Here is a 19,691-nt window from a genome sequence, read left to right as displayed (position 1 = left end):
ATCCTCTGCTACATATACTGCTGAAGTCATGGGTCCCTCTATGTGTACTGTTTGGTTGCTGGTATAGTCCCTGGGAGCTCTGTAAGGGTTTGGTTGGTTGATATTGTTCTTCCTGTGGTGTTACAAACCCCTTCAGCTCCTTCAGTCCTTTCTCTAACTCCTTCATTGGAGTCCCCTTGTTCAGTCCAATGGTTAGCTGCAACCATCCTCATCTGTATCAGTAGGGCTCCTGAGAGGCTCTGACTCTCAAGAGACACCCATATCAGGGTCTTGTCAGCAAGCACTTCTTGGCATCAGCGATAGTGACTGGGTTTGGTGACTGCATATGGGATGGATCCCCAGGTGGGGCAGTCTCTGGATGACCTTTCCTTCTTTTCTCCCAGAAGAGGCATGGTGTGCATTAAACTGCTGTGGGACAATGAATGAACAGGTCTGCAGGTTTTATGGGTCAGGACAAGCTGATAGAAGTAAAATTTCAACCTCTGAATTTTCTGATCGCCCCCACCTCTTCTGATTATTTTTTTTCTTCTTCAGATTTAGTGGTAGTCTTTGAATCTGGAATTTTCCTGCCAAAGCTATCACACTAATCATTCTTTGTTTTTCCCGTAAGTCTCCAGGCAATGCCTTCCATCTCCTAGGAACTAAAAGGCTGATTTTGACTGGAATAACCACCTTGTTCCTCAATGGATACTTGTATTAAGGATAACACAAATAGTTACAATACCATAGTGGTTGACTTAGTGAGGAATTTGATGTCTGGATGCGAACACACTGGTGCTTCTGTATATTCTGATGGATACGGCTTGTGTCATCTGAGGAAGGGAATGCTTCACCTCTGAGGAGCATTACTGGGAGCTGGATGTGAATGACTCTCCCTGGGAACAAAGCCCAAGGGTCTGTTAAGGACAGGGAAGAACCTCACAATTGAATCTGAGGCCATACCCCTTCATTTATGGTAAGAAGAAGGGTGACCATTATACTCTCTTGTATGTCTCTCCAATGCTTCTGCACTGTGTAGACAAACCCCTGGCCTGGGTCAGTGTGTTCCTCGAGTATGTGAATGGTATGTAAAATTTAAAATAACTTTTAGTTAATTTAGTTAATTAATTTATATTTATATTTATTATATACAAATATATATCTCACATTATAGTAACACATATTAAATCATTAATGATTCTATATTAAGTTAATTTTCATTCATTTAATTACTTTTAATTAATTTTTGTTGTTGCTGTTTTCCATTAATTTATTTATTCACTTTACATCTCAATTGCAGCCCCCCTCCTCTCAGTCCTCCCTCACACAGTCCCTCCCCTGATTGCCTTCATCTCTGAGAAGGGGGAGGCCTCCCCCCCCCAGTACCTCAAGTTACTCCAGGACTAGGTACATCCTCCCCCACTGGAGCCAGAAAAAGAGAGCCCAGTTAGGGGAACAGGATCCACATACAGGCAACAGAGTCAGGGTAAACCCCTACTCCAGTTGTTGAGGGATCTCCACAAAGACCAAGCCGCACATCTGCTACGTGTGTGCAGAGCCTTGGTCCAGCCCTTGTATGCTTTTTGGTTGGTGCTTCAATATCTGGGAGCTCTCAAGGGTTCAAGTTAGTTGACTCTGTGGGTCAACTTGTGGAGTCCCTGTCCCCTCCTGGCTCCTCAATTCTTCCCCCAACTCTTCCACAAGACTTCCTGAGCTCCTTCTAAAGTTGTCTGTGGGTCTCTGCAACTGTTTCAGTCAGCTGCTGGCTGGAGCCTCTCAGAGGACAGTTATGCTAGACTCCTTCCTGTCTGTAAGCATAACAGAGGATCATCAATAGTGCCAGGGGTTGGTTCTTGCCCATTGGATGGATCTCAAGATGCACTTCTTGAAAGCAGGACAAATTTTGGGTGGAGGGCTTTGTGGGTGGATTAGTGTACTTCTCCCTTCACTAGGGGTTCTGCCTGGCTACAGGTGGCCTCTTCAAGCTCTATAGCCCCCTCTGCTAGGAGTCTTGGCTAGAGTCACCCTCATAGACTCCCTGGAGCCTCCCCCATCCTAAGTCTCTGGCACATCCTAGAGATGTCCCTCTGTCTCCCCCACCACCACCACTGCATCTCCCTTTACTCTCCCTGCCCTCTCTACCTAGTTCTCCCTACAGCTGACCCATTTCCCATTCCCCTCTCCATCTCCTCCCCCACCCAATTCCCTCCCTCCATCCACCTCCAACAACAATTTTATTTCCCCTTCTAAGTGAGATTCAAGCATCCCCCCGTGGACCCTCCTTGTTAATTAGCTTCTTTGGGTCTGTGGGTTATAGCATGAGTATCCTGTACATTGTAGTTAATATTCACTTATCAGTGCGTACATACCAGGCATGTCCTATAGGGTCTGGGTTATCTCACTCAAAATAACATTTTCTAATTCCGTCCATTTGTGTGCAAATTTCACGATGTCCTTGTTTTTGATAGCTGGATCGTATTCTATTGTGTAAATGAACCACATTTTCTTTATCCATTCTTTGGTTAAGGTGCATATGGGTTATCTTCAGTTTCTGGCTATTACAAATAAGGCTGCCAGGTGCTGAAGAGATGGCTCAGTGGTTAAGAGCACTAATTGCTCTTCCAGAGGTTCTGAGTTCAAATCCCAGCAACCACATGGTGGCTCACAACCATCTGTAATTGGGTCCAATGCCCTCTTCTGGTGTGTCTGAAGACAGAAACAGCATACTCATAACTAAAATAAATAAACCTTTAAAAAAAGACAAATAAGGCTGCTATGAACATAGTGGAGTCGGTGTCCTTGGGGTATGGTGGAGCATCTTTTAGGTATATAGGTATATGCCCAGAAGTGGTATATCTGGGTCTTGAAGTAGAATGATTCCTAATTTTCTAAGGAACCGCCAGGTTGAGTTCCAGGGTAATTGCACAATTTTGCACTCTCACCAGCAATGGAGGAATGTTCCCCTTGCTCCACATCCTCACCAGCATGTGCTGTCCCTTGAGTTTTTGATCATAGCCATTCTGATTGATGTGAGGTGGAATCTCAGAATCATTTTGATATTCATTTCCCCGATGACTAAAGATGCTGAACATTTCTTTAGAGAATCCTTTGCTGAGAATTCCCTGTTTAGCTCTGTACCCCATTGTAACTGGGTATTTGGTTTATTGGAGTCTAACTTCTTGAGTATTTACATATTTTGGATATTAGCCCTCTGTCAGATAAAGGGTTGGTGAAGACATTTGCCCAATCTGTAGGCTGCCATTTTGTCCCGTTGAGGTTGTACTTCGCCTTACAAAAACTTTTCAGTTTCATCAGGATTATGTTGATTTTAGTCCTGAGCTATTGGGGTTCTGTTCAGGAAGTTGTCTCCTGCACCAATACTTCAAGGCTATTCCACACTTTGTCTTCTATTAGATTTAGGGATCCACTTGGACTTGTTTCGTGCAGGGTAATAGATAATGGATCTATTTACATTTTCCTACATGAAGATACCCAGTTAGATCAGCACCATTTGTTGAAGATGCTTCCTTTTTTCCATTGTATGGTTTTGGTTTCTTTGTCAAACATCAAGTGTCCATAGGTGTGTGGGTTTATGTCTGGGTCTTTAATTTGATTCCATTGACCCACCTGTCTGTTTCTGTACCAACACCATGCAGTTTTTTTGTTTTTTGATTTTTGTTTTTTGTTTTTTGTTTTTTGTTTTTTTTTTTTTACCACTATTGCTCTGCAGTACAGCTTGAGATCAGGGATACCGCCAGAAGTTCTTTAATTGTGCAGAATTCCTTTAGATAGCCTAATTTTATTTTTAACTTTTCCATATGAAGCTGGGAATTTTCTCTCAAGGTCTGTGAAGAATTGTGTTGGGAGTTAATGGGAATCTATAGATTGCTTTTGGTAAGATGGCCATTTTTACTATGTTAATCCTACCAGTCTATGAGCATGGTGGCAGGGGCAGGGGTCCTTTCCATCCTCTGATATCTTCTTCAGTTATTTTCTTCAGAGGCTTGAAGTTCCTGTCACGCAGGTCTTTCACTTGCTTGGTTAGAGTTACACCAAGATATTTAGATTATTCGTGGCTATTGGTGAAGGGGGTTGTTTCTCTGATTCCTTGCCGCCCATTTATTGTTTCTCTCCATTTAATTTGAGGTTGTCTATTGGCTTTGCTGTATATTGCTTTCATTGTGTTTAGGTATGTGCCTTGTATCCCTGGTCTCTCTAACACTTTTAACATGAAGAGTTGTTGGATTTTGTCAAAGGCTTTTTTCAGTATCTAAAGAGATGATTGTGTGGGTTTTATTCCTTTCAGTTTGTTTATGTGGTGGATTACCTTGATAGATTTTTTTTTTTTGGTTCTTTTCTCGGAGCTGGGGACCGAACCCAGGGCCTTGCGCTTCCTAGGTAAGCGCTCTACCACTGAGCTAAATCCCCACCCCCTTGATAGATTTTCTTATATTGAACCACCCCTGTATCCCTGGGATGAAACCTACTTGATCATGGTAGATGATGTCTTTGATGGGTCCTTGGATTCGGTTTGTGAGTGTTTTATTGAGTATTTTTGCATATGTTCATAAGGGAAACTGGTCTGAAATTCTCTTTCTTTGAGTTTTTGTGTAGTTTAGGGTGACTGTGGTCTCATAGGATGAGTTTGGCAATCTTCCTTCTGTTTCTTTTTTTTTTTTTTTTTTTTTTGGTTCTTTTTTTTCGGAGCTGGGGACCGAACCCAGGGCCTTGCGCTTCCTAGGCAAGCACTCTACCACTGAGCTAAATCCCCAACCCCCCCCTTTTTTAAAGATTTATTCATTTATTATATATAAGTACACTGTAGCTGTCTTCAGATACACCAGAAGAGGGCATCGGATCTCTTTACAGATGGTTGTAAGCCACCATGTGGTTGCTGGGAATTGAACTCAGGACCTCTGAAAGAGTAGTCGGGTACTCTTAACCACTGAGCCATCTCTCCAGCCCCTGTTTCTGTTTTGTGGAATAGTTTGAGGAGTATTAGTGTTAAGTCTTCTTTGAAAGTCTGACAGAATTATAGCTAAAACCATCTGGTCCTGAGCTTTTGGAGGGAGACTTTTAATGACTATTTCTATTTTCTTAGAGACTATTTAGACACTTAATCTTATCTTAATTTAACTTTGGTAAGTGATATGTCTGGAAAAATCATCCATTTCATTTAGATTTTTCCAATTTTGTGGTGTACCAGCGTTTGAAGTAACAATTCTTTGAATTTCCTCAGTGTCTATTATGTCCCTTTTTTCATTGCTGATTTTGTTCATTTGGATACTGTCTGTATGCCTTTTAGTTAATTTGGCTAAGGGTTTGTCTATCTGATTGATTTTCTCAAAGAGCCAATTCTCATTCTCATTGATTCTTTGAATTGTTCTCTTTGTTTCTAATTTATTGATTCCAGCTCTGAGTTTGATTATTTTCTGCCATCTACTTCTCTTGGGTGTGATTCCTTCTTTTTGTTCCAGATATTTCAGGTGTGCTGTTGAGTTGCTAGTATGAGATTTTTCCAGTTTCTGTCTCAGTGACCTGTCATTTGATGAGAGTAGGGTGTCGAAGTCTCCCTAATAATGTTTCTTTTATGAATGTGGGTGCCCTTGCATTTGGGGTATAGATGCTCAAATTTGAGATGTCATCTTGGTGGATTTTTCCTTTGATGAGTATGAAGTGTTCTTCTGAATCTCTTTTGATTAATTATAGCTGAAAGTTTATCTTATTAGATATTAGAATGACTACTCTAGCTTGTTTCGTGGGTCCATTTGCTTGAAAAATCTTTTCCTAGCCCTTTATTCTGAGGAAACATCTAGTTTTGTTGCTGAGGTGTGTTTCTTGCATGCAGCAGAATGATGGATCCTGTTTACGCATCCACTCTGTTAACCTATGTCTTTTTTTTTTTAAGATTAATTTATTTATTATATATAAGTACACTGTAGCTGTCTTCAGACACACCAGAAGAGGGCATCAGATCTCATTACAGATGGTTATGAGCCACCATGTGGTTACTAGGATTTGAACTCAGGACGTCTGGAAGAGCAGTCAGTGCTCTTAATCACTGAGCCACCTCTCCAGCCCAACCTATGACTTTTTATTGGGGGATTGAATCCATTGATGTTGAGAGATATTCATGACTAATGGTTGTTAGTTCCTTTTAGTGGTAGGAGTGTGTGTGTGTGTGTGTGTGTGTGTGTGTGTGTGTGTGTGTGTTTCTTCTTTTGGTTTTGCTGGTATGGACTTATCTATTTTTTGTGTTTTTTGTGGGTGTAGTTACCCTCCTTTCATTGGAGTTTTCCTTCTAGTATCTTCTATAGGACTGGACTAGTGGAAAGATATTGTTTAAATTTAGTTTTGTCATTGGATATCTGTTTTTTCCATCTATGATTGAAAATTTTTCTGGCTATACGAGTTTGAGCTGACACCTGTGGTTTCTTAAGAGACTGTAAGACATCAGCTCAGGCCCTTCTGGCTTTTAGAGTCTCTACTGAGAAGTCAGGTGTAATTCTAATAGTTCTGCCTTTTATGTTGCTTGACCTTTCCCCCTTGCATCTTTTAACATTCTTTCTTTGTTCTGTACATTTAGTGTTTTGATTATTATGTGGTTAGAAGATTTTTTTTTCTGGTCTAATCTATTTGGTGTTCTGTAAGTTTCTTTTACATTTATAGGCATCTCTTTAAATTAGGGAAATTTTTTCTATGATTTTTGTTAAAGATATTTTCTGGGCCTTTGAGCTGGGAATTTTCTCCTTCTATTTCTATTACTCTTAGGTTTGGCCTTTTCATAGTGTTCCAATTTTCCTGAATGTTTTGTGTCATGAACTTTTTATATTTTTCATTTTCTTTGACAGATGTATCCATTTTTTCTATTGTATCTTCTATGCCTGAGATTCTCTCTTCCATCTCCTGTATTCAGTTGTTGATGTTTGCATCTGAAGTTCCTGGTCTCTTCCCTAGGTTTTGCATCTCTAGGGTTGACTCAGCTTGTGTTTTCTTTATTGTTTCTATTTCCATTTTCAGAGTTCTTGGACAATTTTATTCATTTTCTTCACCTGTTTGATTGTATTTTCCTGTATTTCTTAAAGGGATGTATTAAGTAAAGGCCTCCATCATCTTTATAAAGTTGAATGTAAGGTCATCTTCTTATGCTTTGGCTGTGTTAGTATACCCAGGGCTTGTAGTAGTAGGATAGCTGGGCTCTGGTATTGCCATAGTGCCTTGGCTCTTGGGGACTATGTTCTTACACTATTCTGTAGCCATCTGTTTGGTGCTGGTGTTGGCTGGATGATCCTGGTGCCATCAGGGCTTCTCTGGAAGGCATGGTCCAGATAATAGAGGTGAGAAGGTAGCACTCAGCTCACCTCTGCTGGCTGTGCCCCAGGTGGACCAGACTGGCAAGGGATTGGTGGGGGAGGGTTCCTGGTGCGCCCAGAAGGCCTCCACAGTGAAGCATAAGGCCCCTTGGGATGGTAGGGTGAGCCCAGAGCCAGAAAATAGAGCACTTTTAATTAGTTACTTTTTCTCATTGTTGTTAGAAAATACCTGACAAGAAACAATTTAAGGGGGCTAGAGAGATGGCTCAGCAGTTAAGAGCACTGACTGCTCATCCAGAAGACCCAGGTTCAAAATGCACCCACATGACAGCTCACAGCTGTCTGTAACTCTCTGCATTTGCTTCCCAGCACCCAAATTGGATAGTTCACAACTGCCTATAGCTGCAGTTTCAGGGTTTCTGAAGTCTTAGCCTCCTAGGGCACTTGCACACACTTGCTGCATATACACCTACACACTCCAACACACATACTAAAAAAAGAAAAAAAGAAAAGAATCAAGGAAAGAAAGGTTAATGTGGTTCACAGTTTGAGGATAGCATCCATCACAATGAGGAATTCATAGCAGGGCTATATGGGGCTTCCTGTTCTGAGTCAAGAAGCAGAGAAAAATAAATGATAACGTTCAACTGGCTTTCTCCTTTCCCCCTTCCTAGTCGGTCGAATCTTGGTTGCTGTTCTATTGCTGTGATAAGACAACATGACCAAGGCAATTTACAGAAGAAAGAGTTTTTCTTGGGTTTACAGTTTCAGAGGGCGAATCCATGACCATCATGGTAGGTAGCATGGCAGTAGGCAGGCAGGCATGGGGCTGGAGCAGTAACTAAGAGCTTACACCTGACCCTCAAATACAGGGCGGAGAGATAATTGGGAAAGGTGTGGGCTTTTGAAATCTCAAAGCCTCCCCTCAGTGACACACCTTTTGCAATAAGGAAGGCCACACCTCCTAATCCTTTGCAAATTGTTCAACTAGCTGAGGACCAAGTATTCAAATAAATAAGCCTAAGGGAGTATTTCTTATTCAATCCACCTCATTCCTGGCCCCCATATACTATGGCCATCTCAAAATAAAAAAGGCTTTTAGTCCAACTTCAAAAGATCCCACAGTCTTTTGCAGTCTCAATACAGTTTAAAATCCAACACCCAAGGTGGTCTCTGCTGAGATGCAAGGCAATCTCTTAATTGTAACCCCCTGTAAAATAAAAAAGCAAATGATGTACTTCCAACACATAACTACAAGAACTATACATTACCATTCCAAAAGGGCAGAATGGAGGCATAGTGTGAAAATACTGAGCCAAATTCAGACCAAACCGTGGCAGGGCAAACTCCAAAACCTGACACTTGATGTCAAAGGACTTAGATGGTTCCACTATTGCTGACTGCAGCACACTCTGGTCTCTTGGGTTTGTTCTGCTTCCTGTATACAGCTCTCCTCGGCAAGTATCCCACAGCTCTGGCACCTCTAACATTTTGGGGACTCCAACAACCCAGGTCTCTCAGGGCCACACAGGGAGTCCCTTGCCACATGCCTATCCACGGCAATTTTCCTTAACCTTGGAGGAAAATTCCAGAACCCATTTACTCATGTATCCTTCGTGGCTCTAAAGTCAGAAGAACCACATGGCCAACACTGCCAAGTTCATCTGCCTGCTTAGAATAGAGTCTGGCTTCCTCCTTGAACTACATCTGCATAAGCTTTGATTTATTGTTGCTTCTTAGGACCAGAAAATCCCTCTGACTTTCTTTTCACCAACTGCAGGATTAGCTGGGTGAGGGTCTTACCCTGAGGTCTCCTCCCTTTTCTCACCAGGCCTCTCCTTCAGCACAAGCCTGGGCTCTAAGATTGCCTTTCCTAGTGCTTCTTCCCTCAAACTGTACGTTTTTGTATTTCTTTTTGCTCTGCTTGTTCTCTTTTATTTAGGCCCTCCAAAGAGTGACTATTAGTGACCATGTGACAGAGCCAATCTTAGACTGTCTGCAAATCTCTTTGCCCAACCCTCAGTCCTAAATGGAATATCTCCATCAAATCCTCCGGATTCGGGGAACTTAGAGGAAGGAGAGGCAGAGAGAGTGTAAGAGTCAGTGGCCGGTGGAAGACACCAAGCAAACAAGGCCTTCTAAACACAACAAGGCTGGTACGCCTGTGACTCATGGAGACTGTGGCAACAATCACAGGACCTCCACAGGCTAAGCCAAGAGGAGCTCCAGCACTGAGAGGGGAAGCAGACACAACCCCACCCCAAACCTTTCCTTTGAAAACGATCTCCAAACGACAACTATTTTCAAAGGAAAAAATTTTGTTTTCTCCAAAGGAGTCTCGCTGGGTATACAAACCATACTTAAGGACAGACCCCATACCCAGCAGTAGATGACTAACACAAAAGGAACCTAATGGTATTTTTGGTTCCTTTTTGGTTTAAAAACAAAAAACAATAGTTTTTTTTTAAACCATACAGGTCTTTTGATTATATAGTATGATCTGATTTTGCATTTTTATGTGATTTCTGTGTTTGTTTTTTCCATGACACTGCTTCTTTTTCCCTTGTTTTGTCCTGAGGGTTTTTGTTTTGTTTTGTTTTGTTTTGTTTTCCTGTTTGTTTTCTAATGAGAGAGAAAGAAAGGATGGGCAGGAGGGTAGAGAGAATCTGGGAGGATTTGGGGGAGGAGAAATTGTGAACAGAATATCAGAATATATTGTTTGTAAAAAAATTATTTTCAATTAATGAACAGAAAGAGAAAGACAGACAGAAACAGAGACAGGGAGAGGAAGACAGACAGGTGAGTTGTGGTGGGGAATGGTGGTGCACACCTTTAGTCCCAGCACTTGGGAGGCAGAGGAAGGCAGATCTCTGAATTGAGGGCCAGCCTCGTCTACAGAGCTAGTTCCAGGGCAGTCAGAGCTACAGAGAGAAACCCTGGCTCAAAAAAGAAAGAAAGGAAGAAAGAAAGGAAGGAAGGAATGTAGGAAGGAAGGAATGGAGAAAGGAAAGAAAAGAAAAAATAAAGAAAAAGTTCAGTTTAACTTCATAAAGTCAAGGACAAGGACATAAGGTAGCCGTATTCTTTACCCAAACATCACAAGAATGGTCCATAAACCACTTAAATTACTTGGAGCTAGGGTCTTACTATAGAACCCTGGCTGGTCGGGAGCTTGCTATGTACATAGGCTAGCTTTGAAATCACAGAGATCCATCTGCCTTTGCCTCCAGAGTGCTGGGATTGAAAAGTGTACATCACCACAACCAGCCTGTGAGTCTTGCTTTAAGCTTCATTGTGTAACACCAGAACAGCCATCTAACTAAGGCTGAGTCTGACGTAGCAAGTGGAGGAAGCCCTGGGTGATTAAGGTCCTGAGTGAGTGTGTGGGTGCTGTGACATGGGCTCAGTCATGTCAAGGACAAAGTCAAAGCTTACCCACATCATCCAGGTTCAAGAGACACGGCAAAGCTTTCCTCGGGAGTCGGAGTTTAGGTGTTTATGAATGATTGATTAGTTTGTGCAAAGATTAGCAACTGCAGCCACCCACCAAACTAGCTCACCCCTCCCCCATGCTGAGAAAACACCCCCTGATCCTGGTTTATTATATGTGTGTACACATGTATGTGCATGTGTGTGCCTGTCCTTTCTTCATTCCCTGGCCTCCCAGTCAGGGTTGCAGGAGGACCTGGCTCCTTGGCCCACAGCACTGCAGCCCACTGAGGCAATAATATTCTGCGTGTTCTATCTGATGTACCGTGAACTGAGGCTGCTCTCCACGAAGAATGTAGAGAATCTGAAGGAAATTACTTCTTTCCTCTTTCATGTATTTTCTTCCTCTAGCCTTGGCCATTGCACACACATGCAGTAATGATGTCCTATCCAAAACGCAGACCTTTATCCTGCTTCCTTCAAGCAGCTTTCGTCTCTGCAGTGACTTTTCTGTAGGGCCTGGAGCTGCTCAACTCTAAGGAAACCTCCAAGCTCCGCCTTAAGTTTTCTCTCTCTAGCCTAGGACAGAAAGGCTCTCCAGATGGGAAGCTAAAGAAAGAGCTATTCTGTCTGTCTGTCTGTGTGCCTGCCTGTTTCTCTCTGTGTCTCTGTCTCTCTCTCTCCCTCCTCTCCCCATCTCTCGAGACCCACTGACCTACGTACACTGTCTGACTGGTAACTCTCTTTTTCTTTTATTTTGTTCTCTGTCCAGTTTTATCTTGGTTTTTGTTTTTTAGTTCTTTCAGAAGGTAACTCCAGCTCCAGTTTCTCTAGAGCGTGAGCCTTGATGAGTTTGTGATGTGCCTACCAGCCTTAGTCTTCTCTTACTTAGACACGTGAACCCCAAACTTAAGAAGCTATGACCTATGGTAGTATACACTATGTAGCCCAATGCAAATACAAATTGATAGACAGGTTTTCATAACCCTGTATTTCAAAAGCAACTGTTAGGCCACATTCAGAAGGCAAAAGCGGACAGATCTCTGAGGTCAAGGCTAGCCTGGCCTATGTAGTGAGCTTCAGGTAAGCCAAAGCTACCTAGGGAAACCCTGTGTGAAGAACAAAATAAATGTGATCATTTAATATAAACCATTGGGGAAAAAAAACCCCAAACTGATAATATCATCATCATCATCACCATCATCATCATCATCAAAAAACTGGACTTAGATAATCTTTTTTTCACCTCAGGGTCTTGAAGCAATAATTTAAAATATATAGTTGAGATATTATCACCATCCCTATTATCGCTATTGTCATTCCTAAGGCTAGGTATATTTATAGTTTTTGTTGTAATTGTTTTTCCAGTGTTTAATCTGGATGTAAAGTACTAGGATGCCTGCCTCCCCATGAGCTCTGAGTGATAGGGTTAAATACCAGGTTACTCAGAATTTGATTCTCCCTGAGAAAATAAAGCACGAAGCCCTGCTCGGCTGAGCCCACAAACCACGGGAGGAAGTACTTCCGGCAGGTTGTCGTCAAAGCGAGGAGCGGGAGCCTGGCCTACCGATCATCTTCAGCGAGTTGACGGAGTGCAGAGGGTCTATGATACACAGCGTGATGCTGAAGAGCAGACAGCACTGCAGATCCCACTTGTCCTCGTGGAATTTCAGGACCACGTAGGAAATAGTAGCAAACGCTGTGCCAAAACTGATCAGTCCGGTTAGCAAGACCTGTGAAGCAATTCACCACATGGCGTTACATTATCCCAAGAGAACTTGACGGCTTTGACGTTCAAGACCCACATCTGTGACTATCGACTCTTTTTACTATATTACTTTTAATTATATAATATTTTTCATTTATCCTTTGAGAATTTCATGCATATACACAATGTATCTTGGCCATAATCACCATTTTATTCTTTTATGTCACGGTGTGGGCATTCTACCTGTATGTATATCCGTGGCATTTAGACTACTTGTATAACCCGTCCCCATGGAGGCCAGAAATGGGCATCGGATCCCCTGGAACTGAAATTACAGATGATTGTGAGCTGCCGTGTGTGTGCTGGGAACCAAATCCAGGTCCTCTGGAGGAACAGCCCATGTCTTACGGACTGGGCCATGTCTCTCGCCGTTATTTTATTACTTTAACTGGCATTGTTTGGGGTTTGCGGTTACAGGGCACCCAAAGGACTCTAAACCAACACATCACAGGTCACTTGCACATCTCTATTTACTGCAACACTACCTGCACCCTGCAGGCCTGGTGGTGCACACCTTTAACCCCAACAGACAGAACCTTGTATACTCAAGGTCAGCCTGGTCTACATATGAGTTAAGTAAAAAATAATGTATCCCTGCCCCCCAAAAAGCTTTTTAAAAATTGGAATTTAGTAATAATGGAAACACTAAAAGACAAAACATGAAGTCATGTTAAAGGGGGAAAAAATTACACCCTGCATATACAAAATACTATTAAAATGCTACAATTCAATTCGTTTTAATTCAAGGTGCTAGAAAGAACAAAGTTAAACCAAAACGGGGGAAATGTTCTCTGAAAACAGAAATAAAATGCAACAAGTATAATTAAAGAAAAAGAGAAAAGATAAATAACTACAATTCTAGCAATAAAAGGAAGGCCTGTACAGTCGAGATGAAATTGGATTAGACCGGAACCCAGACCCACGTATTTCCGGATCCTCTTGTGAACTCTGCTTCAGTGGTTCATGGGCAAAACTGAGATGTTATTTCCTCGGATCCTAAACTTGGTGGTGCCTCAGCAAACATTAATCCCACCCTGCCCAACCCTGCCACTTTTCTAAATTAGTAGCCCTACAGAGCAGAGACGGTTAGCTGTTTTAAAATGCTTTCTTACCTGCCAAAACACGTTCTTGACTATATAAAAGTCCACGTCCAAAGCAGCCACGAATACAATTAAAGGTAAAAAATAACAATACAGTGAAAAGCTTGGCGTTTTTAGAAGAGGGTAGACAATTTGGTGCACCTAAAGTAGCAAATGCAAGGAGATATTAGCCTGTTACTGTGGTGGTTTAGAAGCGTGGGCCCCGAACCCACACCGGCACCGCACCCACACCCGCACCGCGCTGCATCTCCAAGGCCTTGAAAAGGTTTGTTTGAGGGCTTGGTTCCAACAGGTGGTGCTGCTGGGTTTTGGATCATGAGAATGCAAATGTCGTCATTGGGCTTTTAGGATATGGGTACTGAATGGAAGGACATTGAGGTGGCATTCTAGAGCATATCTTGTCCTAGAGCGTTTCTTTCTAGCTCTCTGTCATGAGGTGAGCAGCCTTGCTCTGCCCCATCCTCTGTCACGATGTTGATGCTCCGTCTCCCTACAAATCACAGCCATGGAGCTGAACAACCAAGGACTGAAAAAGTATGAAACCATGAGCCCAAATACATCTTTTCTCCTTTTGAAGAATAACTTATGTTTGGCTGCATCTGCATTTGTGCATACTCGCTACATGCCTTCAGTACCCCAGGAGGCCAGGTTAAAGTGTCAGATCCCCTGGAACTGGAGTTACAAAGGGTTGTGAGTCACCATGTTGGTGCTGGGAACCAAATGTAGACCCTCTGCAAGAGAACCAAGTGTCCTAACCACTGAGCCGCCTCTCTAGCCCCTTCCTTCCCATTCTTTCCTTTTAAACTGGTCTTCTCTGATAAGGTATTTTACATGAACATTGCATATATATGATATACATACAGTATTACATATTATAATCTATAATTGGTATTTACAGAAATTATATCCCTTACCATTGGTGTCACCTGAGATAATGCTACCCAATCCACAGAAAAGTATTTTAACTATGTTATTAGATATTTAGTTTAATATATCTATTACATACTCTTGCATAGATATTTGTGGATTTGCAGAGATTTGCTTAAATTGAAGAAAAATCCCAGTTCATCAGTAGAGAAGCATGCTGTTTAGATGGTGGTATAATCTGTATAGGGCATGGATGGGGAATGGTGCACATAAAGTAATAGAAAACACAGTGGTGGTCCAAGTGCTGCAATTATTCTCCTCTAAAAGTGTTTTCTAGAATATTCCAATTTGACATTCACATTATCTAACTTCTCAGTGCCTCGGTTCCTCATCTATAAAGTGGTTAGTGAGTACTAACCATGAATGAATGAATGAATGAATGCCTCACCCAAGGGTTATTGAGTTGGTAAATTCATAAGTACAGAGCACTTAAAAATGCGTGTGGAACATAGTAAACACTCAAATGATGCTAGCCAGTGGGAGTGGTGAGACTTGGGGAGACTGATAGGCTTTCACAGCCCTAGATAAATAGACTTTAGGTATTATCTCCCATCCTAAAAACCTGAAACATTGAACAGAGACAAATTGTTGATGGACATTGTACTGCTGTTAAGACCGGGCAGTAATAAGCTGAAACAATGAAGGAGTATTTTCTCATGGTTAGGTTGTGTGTGGTGCATATTTCATATTTACTCTGAGAGAAAAGAGAGAGTGTGCTTTATCATGAAAAGAACTGCTACAGGGGCTAGAAAGATGGTTTAGTGGTTAGAGCACTTGCTGCTATTACTGAGGACCAGGTAAAGTTCACTGCACCCACACAGAGGCTAATACTGTCTGTAACTCCAGCTCCAGGGGATCTGGCACCCTCTTCTGGCTTTCATGGATAGTAGAAAGGCACACAATGCACTTACAGGAGGCAAAATGCCCCATACACATAAAATAAATCTTAAAAAAAAAAAGAGATGCTGCCTTCTGTATCAAGTCTCTACATGTTTAAAGTGAACATCAGGGAATAAGCCAGTGTACCCACAAAGGAAAGAAAGAGGAATTTGGAAGGAGTAACAAGACAGAAAGGGTAAGGCTCAGAGAAGAATGACAAGGAACCTGCCAGTGCACATGAATTGCCCTTACTTCCAAATTACAGCTTCATTTGAAGCTTTCCTAACTTACAACTCTCTTATTGTATTTCTTTTTCTTTTCAGATTTTTTTATTTTTATGTATGAATACACTGTAGCTATATTCAGACACACCAGAAGAGGGCATTGGGTCCCATTACAGATGGTTGTGAGCCACCATGTGGTTGCTGAGAATTGAACTCAGGACCTCTGTAAGAGCAGTCAGTGTTCTTAACCTCTGCGTCACCTCTCCAGCCCTCTTATTATATTTCTTATGTGTCTTTCATTACAAAAATGCTCAGCACCGTATGAAATTATCTTAATATCTGTTCACATTTTTTTTAACTTCATAGGGCTGGAGGTGCACAAAATTGAGAGAGTGCTTCTGCCTGGCATGTGTGTGGTCCTGAGTTTGATCCCCTGTACTAAAGAAAAACTTGCACATTAGGAGTAGATCTTGTTTGAGGTGTTTGACCTTTGATTCACTCTCTAACTTATTATGTATACAGTACCTCAATAAAATTGTAAGCCAGTCGCCCTGTCACAAATCCCGACACAGAGAGAATTATCATGACAAAGACTTCAGAATTCTTTAAAACCATCCTTGAAAACCCTAAAAAATAAAAATATAACTTATAGTTTCAAAATAATAACTATCCTACTCGGTTGGTATACATTGCATTAAATGTCTGTGTCAACCTGTACTGTAACCCTTTGCATATGTGTGTGTATACTAAAAATAAACCTTCCTGAAAGAGATAGATGTTTATATTTTCAAAATAGTGTCATTGATATTCAGCCTAGTTATTTAATTTTCAACATTTTCTGAGTCATAGTGTGTGTGAAGAGTTAATAATTATTACAAACGTGTTTGGATTTGGTGTGTGTGTGTGTGTGTGTGTGTGTGTGTGTGTGTGTGTGTGTGTGGAGAGAGTCAAGGACTCTACATACCTTATGTGGGTTCTGGGAATTGAATTCATGTGGACAGGCTTGTAAGACAGGTGCTTTTACTTCCTGAAACTCACTGGCCCACAAATGCATTTCGTTAAGTAGAAGGTACACATAATTGGCATCCCTCACAGAAGACTATGGAAAATATGGAGGCTTCACCAGCCTCCCACTTGCTCACCCTGGAACATATTAGGATCATTCTACAGGCATCTTACCAACGGCAGAAAGCAAGGCTCACTGGCGGCCTAGATTTGGTACTTCCTACCTCCCAGACTGAGGTTGAACCAGAGCAGTAAAGAATTATTGAATATTTCTTAGGCTCAAGTCTGGGTAAAGAGATGGTTTTCACATTATTTCTGCAATGCCCTTTGCTCCTGACCGTTTTTCTTTACATCCTCAGGGTGTATCTAGAGCCATCAAAGCTCATGGTCATCTGATCATTGTGGGTACTGAAAGGAACCAAAGTCATTAGTGAGTGTATCAAAAGGCCCAGACACAGCAATTTCCCTCCCTGATGAACAGTAAAGTGAAAGTTCTCTTTACGTGTATTTGTTTCATTATTCAGTCCTTGGGAATCTCCCTAAGTCCAGAAGATTTTGGAGCAGCCGGCATCAGAGACCTAGAAACTCTCATCACAGGGGTATTTTTGACTGGGCTACTTTATCTCTATGAACACTATTCAGTACACCTGCTGAATTTGAAATCCACGTTCAGGAAACCTTTATTTACAAAGCCCTCTCTAATTTTTTTTTCCAGGCGGGCAAAGTGGGTGGAGTAAAGAAAAATCCCATCAAAAGCCATCATGGGGGCTGAAGGGATGGCTCCGTGGTCAAGCACACTTTCTGATTTTCCAGAGGGACCTAGGTTCGGTCCCCAGCACTAACATTCATGGCAGCTCAGAAGCAGTCATAACTAAACAGTTCTAGAGGTTCCAATGCCCTCTCCTGGCACCATGAGCACTGCACGCACATGGTACACAGACATATATGCAGGCAAAAGCATTCCTACACATAATGGAATCTTTCTCTGTGAGACAGGGTCTTTCTGTATAACCCCGGGTGTCCTGGAACTCACTCCATCTGGCCTCAAACTCAGAGATCTGCCTGCCTCTGACTGGCATTAGAGGATAAAATCTAAAGAAGCCATAATACACAAGATTAATGACATCAACTATGCAAACTGTGGGTGGTTTGTCTGTGATCTTTGTCTGTCTGTCAAGCTGTCTCTCCTCTCCCAGATAATTTGATCAGGGTAGGCCTGGCCATCTTGGCAGTATCAGAGTCTCCCTCCTCATTTCTAGAGAATCCTGACATGATCTCTACATGTAGCACATTGCCTCATGAATATTTTTTTGCCTCCCTCCCCCAGGAGGAAGCTCCATGATGGCAGACAGTCTCATGTTTCTTGATCTACCGGCCACCTTCCCATGCTCAGCCAGTGGGACAGAATAAAGCAATGGATACACACGGACACTCTTTAAAAACTAAATGAGGCTGGGTGGTCGGCCTTCATTCACAGCTTGAAGTTCCACTGGATACACTTTTGGCATAGCTGTGATCCTCTACAATGAGAAAAGGTTCAATGGACAGAGGAGAGTCTCACGTAGCCACTTACCTCCCAAAACAATAGTGGCACATATAAGAATTGTGAAATGCTTCTGGACCACAAAGTAATCAGCCGGCCTCCCACACAGTAGATCAGGCTTGTTGTCATTTCTTGCCACCCAGAAAGAAAAACTGTTGTTCGACATTGCTTCTCCAGGACTAACTTGCACTATGGCAGACTATTCTGTTGTAACACGGAAGGAAAAAAAAAAAACAAAAACAAAAAAAACAAAACAGACCGTGAGGCCTGCTCGAGTCCCGTTCATCCACGCCCACCTGAGTGGGGGTAGCAGACTCAGCTCTGAGCACGTTAATACCACGCATTCTCCCTTATGCTCCAGGAATATTTACAAGGACACTGGTGTTGGTGTCTTTTTTTTTTCTTTTTTTCGGAGCTGGGGACCGAACCCAGGGCCTTGTGCTCGCTAGGCAAGCGCTCTACCGCTGAGCTAAATCCCCAACCTCTGGTGTTGGTGTCTTATCCACGCAGTGCTGCCTACACACGGGAAGGAGTGGATCGTGAGGACACTGCTCATGTGGGAGCCTGGAGCAGCGAGTCTCTCAGAGGCTGAGACTGAGATTTTGATTTTCCTTAAGGTTGTAAACAGTCTGCAGCACAGGACCGGTGCATCATACCCATTTGATGGAGTGGAATCTTTTAAGAGGAAAGGATCGGAAGGCAATCATCACACTCCTTGTTTCCCACCAGTACAAATCACTCTGGGATTCCACTTCACTACTCAGACCTCAAAATTTATTGATTGTCCCTCTCTCAGCGACTGAGAAACAAGGTAAATTGCATCCTATCAGTTAAAGTGTGGATCAGATCAGTTAAGGTTTGCAGTGAGGACAGGGATAAACACTTTTTTTTTTTAACTTGAAAAGATTTGAGGTTTGATTGTGTGACGCCTTTGATTGAATTAGGGAAAAGTACCTCTCCCCCGGGGTCATGCAGCCTGACAACAGGCACATGGCTTGTCTTAGCAATAAAAGCCTGGGTTTCATTCCTGATGCTTCCCCTGGATTGGTCTCCTGAGTGAGACATAGCCTATAAATGTATGGGAAGGTCCTGAGAAGGACTTGAGTATTTTGCTTTTCCTTATAGCTAGTCTTAACCTAAGACTTCCTAAAGGGTCCTGGAGTAGCCTTTGTCCCCTGTTTTATACTTGTTTGCTACCAGTCACAAAGATTCTAATGTAAAGGAGGTGGCCACTACATCTTCAAGTTAGCCCCTATCCTCAAGCAGTCCTTCCGGTCCTGATCTCCAAACCCTCATCCCCATGTTAATGACCTTAAAACCAAGTTCCTCCCCAGAGGTGTGTTCTCCCAAATCTAAACTGGCTCCGAGTTGAAATCAAAATGCAACCTTTCAAAGAACAGGGCTCAGTTCTGCGGAGTTGTGCTGTTTGCCAGGGTCCGTACCACCAACCGATACCAAAGCAAAAGCTGTTTCCATACTGACTTCCCATTGGTTTCTTGCCGGCCTGCTTTTGTTCTGATTGGC

The 19,691-nt window shown here is 42.3% G+C and overlaps 1 protein-coding gene across 4 annotated transcripts in view; it reads right to left on the bottom strand.

Annotated features, from left to right (window-relative positions):
- Positions 1–19,640, bottom strand: part of Slc9c2 (solute carrier family 9, member C2 (putative)) — a 72,772-nt gene extending 53,132 nt beyond the window's left edge. The window contains exons 1-5 of one of the 4 annotated variants that reach the window (XM_087581313.1): positions 19,554–19,640; positions 18,198–18,371; positions 16,145–16,245; positions 13,602–13,730; positions 12,289–12,454 (exon numbers count right to left, since the gene is read on the bottom strand). In XM_087581313.1, coding sequence (XP_087437439.1) covers positions 12,289–12,454; positions 13,602–13,730; positions 16,145–16,245; positions 18,198–18,333 — 532 coding nt within the window. In that variant the 5' untranslated portion in view covers positions 18,334–18,371; positions 19,554–19,640. Of the gene's footprint in view, positions 1–12,288; positions 12,455–13,601; positions 13,731–16,144; positions 16,246–18,197; positions 18,372–19,478 lie in introns of all 4 variants that reach the window. The other 3 variants (NM_001429868.1, NM_001402392.2, NR_190824.1) reach the window with 3 other exon arrangements.
- Positions 19,641–19,691: the final 51 nt, after the last annotated feature.

Source organism: Rattus norvegicus, chromosome 13 (assembly GCF_021556685.1).
Source record: "Rattus norvegicus strain SHRSP/BbbUtx chromosome 13, alternate assembly SHRSP_T2T, whole genome shotgun sequence".
Lineage (NCBI taxonomy): Eukaryota > Metazoa > Chordata > Mammalia > Rodentia > Muridae > Rattus > Rattus norvegicus.
The sequence above is the reverse complement of the archived record's forward strand: the minus strand, read 5'-3'. Positions and strand labels throughout refer to the sequence as shown.